General features: G+C 42.3%; 1 protein-coding gene across 1 annotated transcript in view; it reads right to left on the minus strand.

Annotated features, from left to right (window-relative positions):
* Positions 1 to 17317, minus strand: part of epg5 (ectopic P-granules autophagy protein 5 homolog (C. elegans)) — a 184971-nt gene that overhangs the window by 19834 nt on the left and 147820 nt on the right. Inside the window, exons 35-38 of the mRNA XM_041187115.1 lie at positions 8530 to 8633; positions 6634 to 6809; positions 2559 to 2744; positions 886 to 1089 (exon numbers count right to left, since the gene is read on the minus strand). Coding sequence (XP_041043049.1) covers positions 886 to 1089; positions 2559 to 2744; positions 6634 to 6809; positions 8530 to 8633 — 670 coding nt within the window. The remainder of the gene's footprint in view (positions 1 to 885; positions 1090 to 2558; positions 2745 to 6633; positions 6810 to 8529; positions 8634 to 17317) is intronic.

Genomic DNA, 17317 nt, shown 5'->3' on the forward strand with positions numbered 1-17317 from the left:
CTGTCACTTTCGGCCCTGAAAAGTCCCAGTCTACTTCAGATTACCCTGGAAAGGCAAGGTACCTCAAATATTTGAGCAACAGGTGAAGCTAGCCTTTTCATGCTGCTACTATGCACTGGCAACACGAGTAGTATTTGCCACTAACAGGATGCTGCCATCAAGCCAAAAAGACATTTTGCCTATCACTCAAATGAGTAATGTGGTACATGAATTTCAGTGCTAGTGAGATGTTAGGTATGCAGGCTGTATGTCCCAGAGACTGGCGGATCGTATCAAACAACATGTCCCAGCCGCTGTTCGCAATGGGCAAGGTCAAGACCGTACCCAATAGGTCCGTGCTTGCAAAACTCAAAACACAGTGTCCAACATTAGATGTGATTCCTCAATCGGACAATATTCGCTAAATACTCCTCAGTGTACAAAGAATTATGCTGACAGCCAAATAAAGATTGTCGGTCGGGCTTGCAGTGTGGCACATTCGCATAAACTGGAAGCTACATATATTAAGATACGGGGCCCTGTTCTTTGCAGAAAGAAGATGTGCAAACATTATACCTGCTTCAGCTAAACAAAATAAGTGACAGGCATTCAGGGCAATGCCTTGACCAATTAGGGTCAAGCTGCTTGGTTCAAATACCAACAATGCTTGGCAGTTAACTGTCAGTCACCATCACTGCTGCATTCTGCATGGCATCGCCTCTACCAGTCAGAGTCCACTTGCCAACCTATAAACACTCTCTTCTCATACAATATAAATTGTTGTTTTCCCCTTCAATTGCTTTTCTTGCGAGTGTCCTGATGACTGCAAGACAAAAAGCTTCAATATGTATCTTTTTTCAGCAATACTCAAGTTCTGTACTACCAAATGACTATTTAACTACTTACACTGTGTATGTCCAAGGTTTCACAAAATCCCGCAGCAACCTTTAAAACCTTCAGTATCAGTTCAGCTGACGGATTTTTTAAAATGACAACGGAAGGTGAATAGTGGCTACTGAAGTAGTTGATGACATTTTGGTATGACGCAATGTCCACAAAGTGCCAGGGTATTGCATTTGATTGTCCAAGAAGGTTATGTAATGGAGATTCCTGCAGAGATCAGCATTAATAGCTGGGTTAGTAAACCTAACTTACAAATTCAATTAAATAAGCGTGATTATGTAACCTTTTTCACCAAAGTATCCAAGGTGAAACAGTAAAATTCTTTTAGATCATCTTAGAATCAAATAGGTTTAACTGCACCTACATGCTTGTGAAGACCTGAAGATACCAAGAAGCAATTACTTTTCAGAACATAAGAAATAGGGGCAGGAGTAGACCATATAGCCCCTCAGGCCTGCTCCACCATTCAATACAAACATGGCTGATCATCTGCATTTTCCAGCCCCCTCCCCATATCCAACCATTTGCTGAGACACCAAAAATCTGTTCATCTCAGCCTTAAATATATTCAACATTGAAACATCCACAACACTCTGGGTCACAGAATTCCAAAGATTCACAACACTTTGAGCAGAAAAATTTCTCCTGATCTCAGTCCTAAATAATTAGCCCCTTAACCCGAGACTGTGCCCCGGGATTCTAGATTCTCCAGACAGGGGAATCAACCTCTCAGTATGTACCCTATCAAGCTCCTTTGAATTTGGTATGTTTCAATGAGATCACCTCTCATTCTTTGAAATTCTAGGTAGCATAGGTCCAATTTAGTCACCCTTTCATTGTAAGGCAATCCTCACATCCCAGGTACCAATCGAGTGAACCAATTTAACAACATAAACAAATTTATTGCATAATGGAAATATTAAGTTTCTATGCTAATATCATGCTAATGGAGGACAAAAACATCAAATCAGAATTTTTGTAGCTATTAAGATAAATATATTTCATAATACTACAACCATCTAACTGATGTTTTCTGTATTCTTAAAATTCATTATAAAGCTACATTTCAGACACATGAAGGACAGATTGTTTCTCTCTTCTTAATGCTTTTTACCTTCTTTCTTTCTCCTCAGGTCTGCTATACAAAAGTTATCCATGTCCAAAAATATATTAATCAAACTTTTCCATCATTTGTGTTGTTTCAAGATGATGTATCTTGTTGACGTCACCTGCTCATTTTCCTCCATCACCGCCTGAGTAAGACACCGTAACTCTCTGCCCCTTTTTAGAATCTCTGTGGCCATATGATACTTCTATTTTAAGATTGGCTGTAGCCAGTTTGTATTTTTAATGTCCGTGAATTATGTCATTAACTTTAGTTGCACAAATAGATAGTTGTATCTCACATTTTTGACTGTGGTACATCAACTCACACATGGACTTAAGTACAGGTTTGAAGTTATACTTTTTAATTTTGAATTTTAAAAATTACTTTTCTGGATAAATTATAGAATAGGCTAAATTATATTTTAGCTGAGAAAATGGCTTTAAATACAGCAAATATATTATAATGATGCTCAGTTACTCAAATAATTCATGGATCTGTTGCTTTATTGATAAGTATTATGTTACCTCCTAATAGAAAGCTAATCAAGAGAAAATACAAAGCTACTTACTGGTTTATTCATAAGCTTGTCTTCTTTTGCTAGAAAAACCATCATAAACAACAAATAGATAACCATCATCCGTGTTTGCACGAGAGGTTGGGGATTCCACGCATCAGAAAGAACACTGACCCAGTTAACTTCACATAGCAAAGTTCCCAAAAATAGGAAACAGCTCTTTGGACTTCCTCTCTCTACCTGAAAAATAGCATCAAGATTAAACATTGAGAATGATCACTGTCCTCTCCTTGGGTTTATGCAGAACTAAATGAAGATTAAATATAAACACTGAATGGTTGAATATTCCTCTGCATTACAACAGAGTCGTTGCCAATTATAGCCACATCTCCACAAACAAAATAAATAGAAAATCCTTGCAGCTGAAAAAGTCAATTCCCTTATGCTCACAACACTTCCTCTGCAGCAATATTCTGTACTAATATTCCAAATATTTCTCTTTCTCAGACTATCTATCTTTTGTTAGTGATCTTCTCTCCACTGAATGATCTAAAAGGCAACCAATCATCTGGCAAAGTTCTATTTCATTGTTTTAGCAATGATGAAGTTATTACTTTTTACATGATTATCAAATGCTCAACTAGGAGCGTAAGAAAGCACCATTCTTCTTCCTTTGTAAAAGTGCAAAACTGTTAAATAAATCATTGTACTGCCAAGCAATTTAATGTACTGTTCACAAAGGCAAAATACTGTGGATTTTGGAAACCTGAAGTGAAAACCAAGTGTTGGAAAAACTCAGCAGGTCTGGCAGCATCTGTGGATAGCGAAACAGAGTTAATGTTTTAAGTCAAATATGACTCTTCTTCAGAACATACTATGTATTGTTCTTTTGTTTTATCCATATAACTGAAATCCCCTCCCCCCGGAGCCATTCTCGTAAATCTCTTCCAGGCCCTTTCCAATGCCTGCACTTCCTTCCTAAAGTGCGATGCCAGCAATTGGACACATTACTCAGCTGAAGTTGAACCAGTGGTTTATAAAGACTGATCATAACTTCCTTCTCTATGCCTGAATCCAAGAGCAATTAGGGATGGGCAACAAATGCTGGCCTTGCCAGCGATGCCCACATCCCAGGAATAAAAGAAAAATAAATAACATCCAGGACCCCATATGCCTTATTAATCACTTTCTCAACCTGCCCTGCCACCTTCAATAATTTGAACACATTTACCCTGAGATGAAATCTGTGGTTGCAAGCTGTTGTCTGCACCGACTGCGGTTTCAACACCTGTGTATGTTTAAGACAGTCCCTAATTGAAAAATAAGCCAAAGCTCCAGGGGCAGAATTTTGCCCTTGATGGGCGGGCGGGCCCGGCCGACTCTGTGGCGGGTGGGCAGCTGATCGCCGCTGCCGAAACGAGCCCTGCTGCCATTTTGAGTGGGTGGGCCAACTAAGGCCCGCCCAGCGTGTCGCCCGACAGGATGCGTTATGTGCTTGCTGTGCGGGTGGGGGATTCCCCAACTGCCAGAGTGTGTTCTTTCGCGCATGTGCGCGAAAGAGCGCACATCTCCCTGAGGCAAAGTGCTGCCTCAGGGAGATCGCTGAAAACAAGTGAAACTTTAAAAATAGAAAAATGAAAAAATCATTAACATGTCCCCATCACGTGAAAATGTCATATCAGATGGGACATGTTAATGAACTACACAAAGATGTTATAACAATTTTTAAATTCTGATATCAAACCTCATCCCGCCACTGGATGAAGTTTGTAAAAAAATCAATTACCCGCCTGCCTGTTGGGCCCGTGCACCGACCCGAAGTTTGCACAGGCCCCTCAAAATCCTGGTCGATTGGAGAGTAAGTGGCCTTAACAAGGCCTTTAATTAATGGCAGGTGCGCGTCCCCCTGCATAGTGCGCCTGCCGACCGAAATATCGCGATATCGGGACGCGCGTGCGACATTTTAAGCACTGGTGTGCTGACTCCACCACCTGCATGCCAGCCAGAAGATTCTGCCCCAGGTTTCTGGGTTTGGGGTTATAAGTTGGAACTTCTGGCTGTGACATCAGATTTCTGCCTGTGCCTTCAGTTGCTAGGAATATGAAAGCTGACTGGGAAGGTAGAAAAAACACAAAGTTGAGAGGTCAAATTTTATCAGTGGTCAGAACAGACACAAGGCTCTTGAAGTTCAGTTTTTTCAGCAGGAGAAGAACAGTACAGTGGCTGTGGGGAAGCTGCGTGTGTAAGACAGTTAAAGTAGAAAGTCGTGGCACAACAGAAGACCAAAAAGAGTGGTTCCTTGAATAGAATGGAGAAGGATCTGGAAAGGTGTGCCTTTGGTAGACATTGTACTTGTAGAACTTGGGTGTAGTAAATCTGCTGTCTCTTGGGACTTTTGTGCCTAACTCCTGCATGAAGAAAGGAACCAAACCTCTAACTGGAAAAGACTAAGTTTTGAGGGACTTTGTAGTTAGATTATTGCCGTATATGCTGAAGAGGCTACTGAAAAAATCGAAGAGATCTATCTTTGTTGTATCAGCTAGTGTAATGTATGGTATCTATTGAATACAGTTTACCTGTTAATTCATGTTTAATTTACATTGATTTTAGTTTGATTGTTACAGTATAAGTTTTAAAAAATGAAATCTTGTCCATCAATTTCTTCAGTTGGTGTTTGGGAAGTTCAGTTCTTTTACTGGTCTCCACGGGGATCATAACCACTTCCAGCTTCCTCTGCTCTTGTACCCCCTTGAGAATCATATACTTTATTCTATTTTGCTTCCCCTCATTCTTTCTACCAAAATAAATCACATCACACTTCTTTGCATTAGATTTTATCTGCTGCATATCCGTCTATTCCACTAACCTTTGTCCTTTTGAAGTCTAACCCTATCCTCATCACAGTTCACAATACTTCCAGGTTTTGTATCATCTGCAAATTTTGAAATTGTGCTCTGTACACCCTAGTCTAGGTCATTAATATAGATCAAGGAAAGCAGTGGCCCTACATCTGAATGCTGGGGAACTCCATTAAGTACCCTCCAGTCTGTAAACAATCATTCACCACTACTGTTCCCTGTCACTCAGCTAACTTCATATCCATGCTGCCACTGTCCCTTTTATTTCATGAGCTTCAACTTCTCTAACAAGCCTGTTATGTGGCATTTTAATCAAACACCTTTTGACAGTCTACGAACGCCGCATCAATCGCATTACCCTCATCTGTTATCTCATCAAAAAACTCAAGCAAGTTGGGTAGTTATATGGTAATAATGGATACCTGGCTCAACTTCTTCAACTCTTTTTTCCCTCTCTGCCCTTTACAGTATTTATATCTCAGTCTATATTAGGATAATTGACATCCCCCATTATAGCTACTCTAAAGGTTTTGTACACCCCAGTAACACCCTTACAATTTCTTTCCTCTATTTATTTCCCTCTAGTTGGTGGCTTATAGAATACAATCAGTAGTGTAATAGTACCTTGAATATTTCTCAATTGTAATCAAATCGATTTTGTCCTTCACCCCTCTAGGACATCCTCTCTCACCAGCACTGTAATATTCTCCTTAATCAATATTGCCGCCGATCCTCATTTCTTTCCTTCCCTATCTTTCCTGACCACCTTGTATCCAGGAATATTTAGTACCAAGTATTCAGTCCTGTCCTTTTTTGAGCCAGGTCTCTATAATTACCACAATATCATATTCCCAATATGGTTACCTGCACCTGCAGCTCACCAACCTTCTTTATCACACTCCCTATGTTCACAAACATGCAGCATAAACATAATTTAGGCCATATTGCATTTTCTCCTATGCTGATCCTACCTAATGCCTCATTAAATGCAAATGTTTGCAAATAATTTCAATGTTTTATTCATTTAGCAGGGAAGTCTGTAATTGGAAAAGACAAAGGGAATTTGTGGATGGAAATTTTATTCTCAAATGGTTTATTCTTTTATCAGCTATTCATTTAAGTCAGCTGGATTGTACATCCAATAAACGCAACAAGACATAAATATTGATGCACTCAGAACCTGTAAAATCAATAGTTAGAGCAAAAGTGTGTTGAATATATTTAACTTCATAGAAAGTTTGAAATGAGAACGACTTTTCAAAGTGACCTACTTTAAAGAACTCTTCCATTAAGGCTTGGTCAGGGTACAACTCTTTCCATGGCAGTTTGGAATATTCCGAATGGTAGGTATACAGGATATACTCTGACATTTTGGGTACAGTGCAAGTTTCACAATAATGCATCAAATGGAACCAGAGAGCTCCTCGTTGGCCAGGAATTAGTCTATCTGTAAGGAAAAGAGTGGAAAATATAATATTGTATATAATGAAGAGACTGATAACTGCTATGATGTTAACTATTTTCTGTTTAGGCTAAAACAGCAAAGAAAAACGACATATGCTTGTGTCTTTTTGTAAAGTACATGTCCCAGCAAACTAGAAAATCATTAATGCAACACCTCTATTCAAGGGAGGGAGGGAGACAAAAAGCAGTAAACTATTGGCCAGTTAGCCTAACATCTGTCACAGGGAAATGTTAGGATCCATTATTAAAGAGGTCATTGCAGGACATTTAGAAAATCAGAATATTAACATGCAGACTCAACATGGTTTTGTGAAAGGGAAATTGTGTTTAATTTGTTAGAATTCTTTGAGGAAGTACCAGGCAATGTGGATAAAGGGAAACCTATAGATGCGGTGTACTTGGATTTACAAAAGGCACTCCATAAGATGCCACATCAAAGGTTACTACACAAAATAAGAGCTCATGGTGTAAAAAGTAACATGAATAGAGGATTGGTTAGCTAACAGGAAGCAGAGAGTAGGGATAAATGTATCATTTTTGGGTTGACAAGCTGTTCTAGTGGAGTGCCTCAGGGATCAGTATTGGGGCCTCAACTATTTACAATCTATATCCATGACTTGAATGAAGGGATGAAACATATGGTAGTTAAATTTGCTGCTGCTGATGCAAAGATAGGTAGGAAAGCAAGTGGGTGGACAAAAATTTGACAAATAAAGTATAACGTGGGAAAACGGGAACTTGTCCACTTCGGTAGAAAGGCAGTATGTTATTCGAATGGAGAGAGACTGCAGAACTCTATGGTACAGAGGGATTTGGGTGTCCTGGTCCATGAATCACAAAAGGTTGGTATGTAGGTGCAGCATGTGATTAGGAAGGCAAATAGAATCTTGGTGTTTATTGCAAGGGGAATATACAAATAGGGAAGTGTTACTGCAGCTATACAGGGCATTAGTTAGACCACATAGGAAATAGAGGAGTAGGCCATGCAACCCGATTGAGCCTGATCCACGATTCAACTAGATCATGGTTGATCTTCTACCATTTTCCTGCACTTTCCCATATCCCTCGATGTCTTTAATATCTAGAAATCTATTGATCTCTGTCTTGAACATACTCAATGAATGAGCCTCCACAGCCCTCGAGGGAAACTGGAGTACTGTGTACAGTTTTGGTCTCCTTATTTAAGGAAGGATTTATTTGCATTAGCAGTTCAAAGGTTCACTTAACTGATTCCTGGGATGCAGGAATTATCTTCTGAGGAAAGGTTGAGTAGGTTAGGCCAATAATCATTGGAGTTTAGGAGAAAGAGAGGTGATCTTATTGAAATATAAAAGACTCTGAGGGAATTTGACAGGGTGGATGCCGAGAGGATGTTTCCCCTTGTGAAGGAGTCTAGAACTAGGGTTCAGTTTAAAAATTAAGATCTCTCATTTAAGAATGAGGTAGGGACATATTTATTGGGTGTGGAAGCAGTTTGGGACGGTCTGACAATGATGTATAAATGCAAATACTTTCTCTTTAACATTATTGTGTTATGAGTTACTTGCACCTGGGATTAACAATAATCATTTTGACACGATCATGAACAGCTGGGCCTGACCTTACAACCACCAATCTACAATATCTGAACATAAATTCATATTTCTCAAAATCCACCTTTCTTTCCAGAATTAAAGAATCTGTTTAATTAAATCAGAGTTTACCTTTAAAACTTTGATGCAGATAATCAACACATTTAGTGAATAGCTTCACCATGCCAGATGCTACTGGAGTGTCAATCTCTAGCCAGGGATACGAACGGTTATTGCTGTAAGTTAAAATACAATATTGGGAAATGAACATTGTTACAATTTGCAATTCACACTATCAAAAATGGTAGCCTGTGATAAAATGACCATTCAAAATCATGTAAGTAGCAGAATTAGGAAGAAACAACAACAACTCTCATTTAACATAGTAAAACGTCTCAAAGCACTTCACAGAAGTGTTATCAATCAAGATTTGGCATCAAACAAAGTAAGGAAATATTAGGACAGATGATCAAAAACTTGGTCAAAGAGGTAGGCTTTAATGAGATTCTTAAAGGAGATAGAGGCATACAGATACAGAGAGATTTAGGGAGGCAATTCCAGAGCTTAGGGACCAGGCAACTGAAGGTATGGCCACCAAATCTAGAGCAATTAAAATTGGAGACATGCAAGAGGCCAGAATTGGAGGAACTCAAAGATCTCAGAGTACTGTAGGGCTAGAGGAGAGAGAGATAGAGAAGTTGAGGTTATGGATTTGAAAACAAGGACAAAAATTTTAAAATCCAAGTATTGTTTATCCTGGGATCAATGTAGATCAGGGAGCTCAAGAGTAATGAATGAACGCGGCTTGGTGTGAGTTAGGCAGCAGAGTTCTGAATGAGCAAGTTTATTTCGGATGGAAGATCGGAGGTCAGCCATGATATCGATGGAATAGTCAACTCTGGACAACAAAGGCCTAGGTGAGGATTTCAGCAGCAAATGAGCTGAGGCAGGCACAGTTTGTGCAATATTATGAAGGTTGAAGTAGGTGATTTTAGTGACAGAGTGATATTTATGAACTTAAGAAACAGGAAAAGGCCATTTGGCTCCTTGAACTGCTCCACCATTCAGCAAGATCACGGGTGATCAGGATTATATGTTGCCGCCCTGGTGCCAGGATCAAGGATGTCACTGAGCGGCTGCAGAGTGCTCTGAGAGAGAAGGGTAAGCATCCAGAGGTCATATCGATACCAGTGACATAAGTAGAAAGAGGGATGAGATCCTGCAGGCAGATTTTAGGGAGCTAGGAAGGAAACGAGTAAAACCTTATTGATAGTAAACTCCAGATTACTCCTGGTACCACATGCTAGTGATTATAGGAATAGAAGGATTGAGCAGATGAACGCATATTTGGAAAGATGCTGCAGGAGGGAAGGCTTTAGATTACTGGGACTCTGGGATTAGTTCTGGGGGAGGCGTGACCTGTACAGGCTAGATGAGTTGCACCTGAACAAAGCCAGGACCAAAGTCCTTATACCGTGGGTGTACCTACATCACATGGACTGCTGTGGTTCAAGAAGGCAGCTCACCGCCACCTTCTCAAGGGCAATTAGGGATGGGCAATAAATGCTGGCCTAGTTGGCAATGCCCACATCCCACGAATGAATTAAAAAAAAAGGTGGTTTACTAGCACAATTGGTGAGGGTTTAAACTAACTTGGTAGGGGGATGGGAACCAGGATGTAGCAATGGAAATATGGAACAAGGTGTACATAGAATTTGGCTGAATATAAAGTGTTCAGAGGGAAAGTGATAAAGGAAATAAGAGAGGCAGGGAGAGTATGAGAAGAGACTGGCAATTACCATTATATAAATAGTGAAAATGTAGTAAGAGAAGGGATGGGGCCGATTAGGGACCAAAAAGAGGATCTGTGCATGGAGACAGACGGCATGGCTAAGGTACTAAATGAATACTTTGTGTCTGTCTTTACCAGGGAAGAGGATGCTGCCAAAGGCATACTGAAAGATGAGTATATTGAGACAATGGACAGACTAAAAATTGATAAAGGGAGGTATTTTGAAGGCTGGCTGTTCTTAAAGTGGATAATTCACCTAGACCTAATGGGATGCATCCGAGGATACTGAGGGAAGTAAGGGTAGAAACTGCCGAAGAACTGGCCATACTCTTTCAATCCTCCTTAGATAAGGGGGTGGTGGCAGATGATTGGAACATTTCAAATGTTAAATGTGCTCAAAAAAGGGTGTAAGGATAAGCCCAGCAACTACAGACCTATCAGTTTATCCTCATTGGTTGGAAAGCTTTTAGAAATTATAATGCAGGACAAAATTGTCACTTGGGCCAGTGTGAATTAATTAAGGAAAACCAGTACGGACCTGGTTAAGGAAAATTGTGTTTAACTAAATTGAGCTTTTGATGAGGAAACAAAGGAGGTTGATAAGGGTAATGCAATTGATGTGGTGTACATGGACTTTCAAAAGACGTTTGATAAAATACCAAAGTTGAACCAGATGGAATAAAAGGGACAATGGCAGAATGACTGAGTGACAGAAAACAGAGAATAGTGATGAACAGTTGTTTTTAGGGCTGGAGGAGGGTATGGGGTTCCCCAGGACAAGGGCGAGTGCTTTGCTTGACCTATATTAATGACCTAGACTTGGGTGTAAAGGCCACAATTTCAACATTTGAAAATGACACAAAATTTTGTTATGAACTATGAGGAGGATAGTGATAGGCTGCAAGAGGACAAAGAAAGGCTGGTGGATAAAATTCAATGCAAAGAGTGTGAAGTGATATATTTTAGTAGAAAGAATGAGAAGCTGGATAAAATGAAGGTTACAATTTTAGAGGGTGTGCAGGAGCAGAGGAACGTGGGGTTATACATGCACAAAAGGTCGTAGGATAGGTTGAGAAAGTGGTTAAAAATGCATGGGATCCTGGGCTTTATAAACAGAGACATAGAGTACAAAAGCAAGTTACAGCGAACATTTATAAAACACTTGCTTGATCTCAACTGCTGCCTGGTATCCAATTCTGGGCACCACACTTTAAGGTGTGAAGGCTTTAAAGTGGGTCCAGAAAGGATTTACAAGAATGGCTCCAGGGATGGGAGACTTCAGTTACGTGGTTAGATTGGAGAAGCTGGGACTGTTCTCCTTGGAGGAGAGAAGATTGAAAGAGCAGTTCAATTTCATGAGAGATCTAGACAGAGTACATGGAGACATATTGTTCCCATTGGCTGAAGAACCAAGAAACAGAGCACATTGATATAAGGTGAATGACAAAAGAGCCAAAGGTGACGTGAAAAGCAGTTTTTATGCAGCGAGTATTTAGGATCTGGAATGCAATGCTTGAGAATATGGTGGAAGGAGATTCAATTGTGGATTAGCACCCGAAGGAAAAAGTCTTGCAAGTGACAGGGAAAGGGCAAGGGAACTGGAGTTGCACTTGCAGAGAGTGAGGCTAGACACAACTCACTGAATAACCTATTTTTGTTCTGTCACCATTCTATGAGTCAACCTTAACCCCACCTTCCTGCATTTTCACATATCCCTTGTTTCCCTTATTACCCAAATATCTATCAATCTCTCTCCTGAATATACTCACCATCTGAGCATCTCTGATTGAAGACATTGCTTCTTATCTCAGTCTTAAATTGCCAATCACTTATTCTAAGTCTGTGACCCCCTGGTTCTAGGCTGTCAGTTGGAAGGCTGGTGAGATTCCCGCATTGCCTCTTTTTGGGAAGGCCTGCCGCATTTTGTGTCATCCCAGCAGTTCACAGGCCAGCAGCAGGCCTTCATTAAGCTGCAGTGGCATCAGGGAGGTGGTGGCTGCTGCCGGTACAACATTCACCTGAAGCTCAGGATGTTGCTGGATCCCAGTCCAAAGGTGAGTGATGGCGGGAGGGGGTTGCAGGTTGGGGGGGGTCACAATAGAGGAAGATCAGCAGCAAGAGCAGCGGAGTGGCTCTCAACAGCCTTGTGCTGAGTGCCTGACAACAAAGGACACCCCTTGGACCCTGCAAGCAACCCACAGGTTTGCCTGTTCTGCTCCCTGCACAGCAAGCACTGCACCTGCTGCTGGTTTAATACCAACAGCGGTGGGATGAAGCCCTTAAGTGGCCATTAATTGCCTATTTAAGGGCCTCAATTGGCAGCAGGATGGGAAAGTCGTCTATTGGATTTCCCACCATGGACTTAATTGGAGTGGAAGCAGGAAGGTGGCAGGGTTCCCCACCCACCACCCTCCCACCTGATTAACTGCACTCCCTGCCATCAAACTCACCACTGGAGAGCATAAGATTCTGTCCCTGGACCCCCAACATCTACCTTGTCAAGCCCTCTAAGAATTTTACACATTTTAATGAGGAGTAATTTCATTCTTCTAAATTTGAGGGAATAAAGGCCTCATAAAACAATCTGCCTAATACCAGGAACCAGTCCAGTGAACCTTAGTTGCACTGATAAGGACTGTACAGAGTTACTGGAATTTTTGGCAGAGGTGGCAGCCTTGCCCACAGGCTAAAAAGCAGGGGCCTCCACCGAGAACACCTTGCACCCTGCCACTGCTAACCAGTAGCAGCAGGAGAAGGCCCTGAAGTGGCCATTAATTTGCCACTTAAAAGCCTCAATTGGCTCAAGGGTGCGTGGTCCCCCAACATCTACCCTGCTGCTAGTAGATGGGTAGGAGATGGGCACGGTACAACCTGCCAGACCACCTGATTTTATGCCCCACCCCACCCCCACCAGATTGCTTCTGGGTGGGTGGGGAGAAGTGGGGGGGAGGTGAGGGCAGTACATAAATTCCAACCCTATTCTTGAGGTCGTTGCATCAAGCCCCTACATTTACAGGTTCCACCAGGGCTATTCAGCTCCTGACCTCATTACAGCCTTGGTTCAAACATGGACAAAAGAGCTGAACTCCTGAAGTGAGGTGAGAGTGACTGCCCTTGACATCAAGGCTGCATTTGACCGAGTGTGGCATCAAAGAACCCTAGCAAAACTGGAGTCAATGGGGGAAACTCTCCACAAAGGAAAATGGTTGTGGTTGTTGGAGGTCATCATCACTGCAGGAGTTCATCAGGGAAGTGTCCTGGGAACAACCATCTTCAGCTGCTTCATCAATGACCTCCCCTCCATCATAAAGTCAGAAGTGGAAATATTTGCTGATGATTGGACAATGTTCAGCAACATTTCTGATTCCTCAGATACTGAAGCAGTCCGTGTCCATGTGCAGCAAGACCTGGACAATATTCGGGCTTGGGCTGATGAGTGGTAAGTAACATTCGTGCCACACAAGTGCTGGATAACGACGATCTCCAACAAGAGAGAATCCACCCATCTTCCCCTTGACACTCAATGGCAACACCATCGCTGAATCTCCACCAACAACACTGACCAGAAGCTGAACAGGATCAGACACATAAATATTGCGGCTACAAGAGAAGGTGAGAGACTGGGAATTCTGTGGCGAGTAACTCACCTCCTGACTCCCCAAAGCCTGTCCACCATCCACAAGGCAATCAGGAGTGTGATGGAATACTCTCCTCTTGCCTGGATGAGTGCAGCTCCTTCGACACTCAAGAAGCTCAACACCATCCAGGATAAAGCATCTTGCTTGATTGGCACCCCATTCACCACCTTCAACATTCCCTCCTCCACCACCGACACAGTGGCAACAGTGTGTACCATCTACAATAGGCTTGTCCAATGTGCTGCCCACGAAGCCCCACTATGCGTCCCCCGGAACCAGTTTTCAAAATGCCAGTCAAATAGTTAAGTTTGAATGAAGGATTCTGCTTGGTACATCTCCTTCAATCACAGGCCTTTTCTCTTTCACGTTTGTGACTTGTAAGACTATGGAAGCTAGTGAGTGTATCGGCAGCAAATGTGGCAAATAGTCTGTGACTGGAGTAACAGTGAACATCAGCAGTGGCGAGTTTGGTGCCGGGAAGTGGAGGTGCTCAGGAGCAGGGCCCAGGCGGGCTGGAGCGGGGCTCAGGATAGTTCAAATGGGACTCAGGCAGGCCAGAGGAGAGCAAGAGGTCGCTGGGGCAGAGACTCAGGGTGGGACTGGCGCAGGCGGGGGCCGGCGCAGGGCCAAGGCAGACGGGCTGGGGCAGGCCAGCGCCAACAGCAGAGCTTGGGACGGGTAGAGTGTGGACGGTGGGGCATGGAGAGGGTCTTTGTGAGGCATGGAGAACATCGGTGGTCTCAGAGAGCAGAAAGGGAATGTGAGGGGGACAGGGAAAGAGTGTGAGGGCAGTGGTGTGTGGGGCAGAGCGTGTCCATAAGTCTGGCTCACACCCGGTATCTGGATTCTCATTCATCCTCACCTCCACAAGCCAACGTGCATCTTCATCCAATCTCACAATGGGTGTGGATGCATGAGTGAGCACCCAGAGACTGGGAATGAGCCGGACACAGACTCTCACCCTATAACACTCTTAATACTTATCTTTATTTGTTACACATTGTTTTTGTTCAGCAAGTTGTTTCTCTTCAGTAATTTTTAAATTCATGTTTAATGTTGTGCCAAACTTCATCTTTCCAAAGTTTGCTCACCAGCCCCTTGAGTGAGAAAAATTTTGAAAGTGGCCCCCATGCAAAAAGGCTGGGCAAGCCTGATCTACAAGATGCACTGCAGCAACTCACCAAGGCTCCTTCAACATCACCTTCCAAACCTGCGACTTCTACCATCTAGAAGAACAAGGGCAGCAGAGAGATGGGAACACCTTCACCTGGAAGTTCCCCTCTAAGCCACTTACCGTCCTGACTGGAACTATACCACTGTTCCTTCACTGTCGCTGGGTCAAAATTCTGGAACTCCCTCCCAAGCAACATTTACACCACATGGTCTGCAGCGGCTCAAGAAGGCAGCTCATCATCACCTCCTCACGGGCAATTAGGGCAATAAATGCTGGCCTGGTCAATGACACCCACATCCCAGCAAAGAATTTATTTAAAAAACTGCCATAAGACTGATTTCCTCTTATGCTCCAATCCTTTGTAATACAGGCTAACATACCATTTACTTTCCTAATTGCTTGCAGTACCTATGTTAGCTTTGTGATTATGATATCCTGGGTCAAATACCACATTAAGGTTGTGAATAGTCTCGTTCAGCCTCATACCGTTACCAGGGAGAGGGATGGAGTCAGTGTCTAGGGACACTTCGTATTAATAGAGAGGTAGTACTGGAAATAATTAATTGGATTGAAGGTTTGTAAATCCCCTGGACCAGATGAGCTGCATCCCAGAATGTTGAAGCAGGTGGCTGTAGAGCTAGTGGATACATTGATGGCTATGTTTTGAAATTCTAAAGATTCTGGAAAGGTTCCTGCAGACTGGAAAGTAGCAAATGTAAACCACTATTTAAGAAGGGCGGTGGTGGGGGGAGAGAAAACAGAGAACTACAGACCTGTTAGTTTGACGTGAGTAATGGGGAAAATATTAGAATCTATTGTAAAGGATGTGATAACTGGACACTTGGAAAATAATGATATGATTGGGCCGAGTCACCATGCATTTGTGAAAGGGAAATTATTTTTGATGAAGTTTTTTGAGGATGTTACTTGTAGCATAGATAAAGGAGAACCTGTGGGTGTGGTGTATTCTCATTTTCAGAAGGCCTTTGATAAGGTCCCAAACAGGAAGTTAGTAAACAAAATTCTAGCACATGGGCGGTATGGATTGAGAATTGATTAACAGACAGAAAACAGAGTAGGAATAAACAGGTCATTCTCAGAATGGCAGGCTGTTACTAGTGGGGTAGCGTAAGGATCAGTCCTGGGGCCACATCTGTTCACAATATTTATAAATGATTTGGATGTGGGAACCAAATGTAATATTTCCAAATTTGCTGATCCAAAACTAGGTGGGAATGTAAATTGTGAGGAGGACGCAAGGAGACTTCAAGGGAATTTGGACAGGCTAAGTGAGTGGGCAAGAACATGACAGATGGAATATAATGTGAATAAGTGTGAAGTTATCCACTTTGATAGAAAAAACAGAAAGGCAGAATATTTAAAAGGTGAAAGGTTGGGAAGTGTTGATGGCCAAAGGGATCTGGGTGTCCTTGTTCACGAGACACTAAAAGTTAGCATGCAGGTGCAGCAGGCAATAAGGAAGGCAAATGGTATGCTGGTCTTTGTCCCAAGGGGATTTGAGTACTGAAGTAAAGAAGTCTTGCTGCAATTGTATAGAGCCTTGGTGAGACCGCACCTGGAATATTGTGTACAGTTTTGGTCTCCTTATCCAAGGAAGGGTATACTTGCCATAAAAGGAGTGCAACAGAGTTTCACCAGACTAATCCCTGGGATGGTGTGACTGAATTATGGGGAGAGATTGGGGAAAATGGACCTGTATCATCTAAAGTTCCAAAGAATAAGAAGTGATCTCATTGAAACTTACAAAATTGTTACTAATATCTAACTAAATATCTAAAGTGGTGGTCACAGGGTAGAGCTGGGTGTTGCCAGCATACATGTGGAGCCTGACGTGTTTTCAGATGATGTTGCTGAGGGGGCAGCATGTAGATGAGAATTAGGAGAGATTAGATAGGCACTTCAGAGGGAAGGGCATGGGAGTGGGAAGTGAAGCTTCCCTGGTGATTCTCTGGCTACAACTTGATCATTAAAAATTGAACCAGGAGAAAGAAGCCCCATTCTACTAGACAATGGTGGAGGTGTTGGTGGAGGATGGTGTAGTCAACTGTGTCAAAGGCTGCAGACAGGTTGAGAAGGATGAAGAGGGATAGTTTACCATGGTCACAGTCACATAGGATGTAATTTGTGACTTTGATAAGGACCGTTTCAGTACTGTGGCAGGGGTGGAAATCTGACTGGAGGGACTCAAACGTGGAGTTCTGGGGAATATGGGCACAAATTTGGGAGGCAGCAAAACCTTTCAGAACTTTTGAGAGAAAAAGGAGGTTGAAGTGGGGCGTTATTTTGCAAGTACAG

The sequence above is a fragment of the Carcharodon carcharias genome, chromosome 1 (genome assembly GCF_017639515.1).
Source record: "Carcharodon carcharias isolate sCarCar2 chromosome 1, sCarCar2.pri, whole genome shotgun sequence".
Taxonomy (NCBI): Eukaryota; Metazoa; Chordata; class Chondrichthyes; order Lamniformes; family Lamnidae; genus Carcharodon; species Carcharodon carcharias.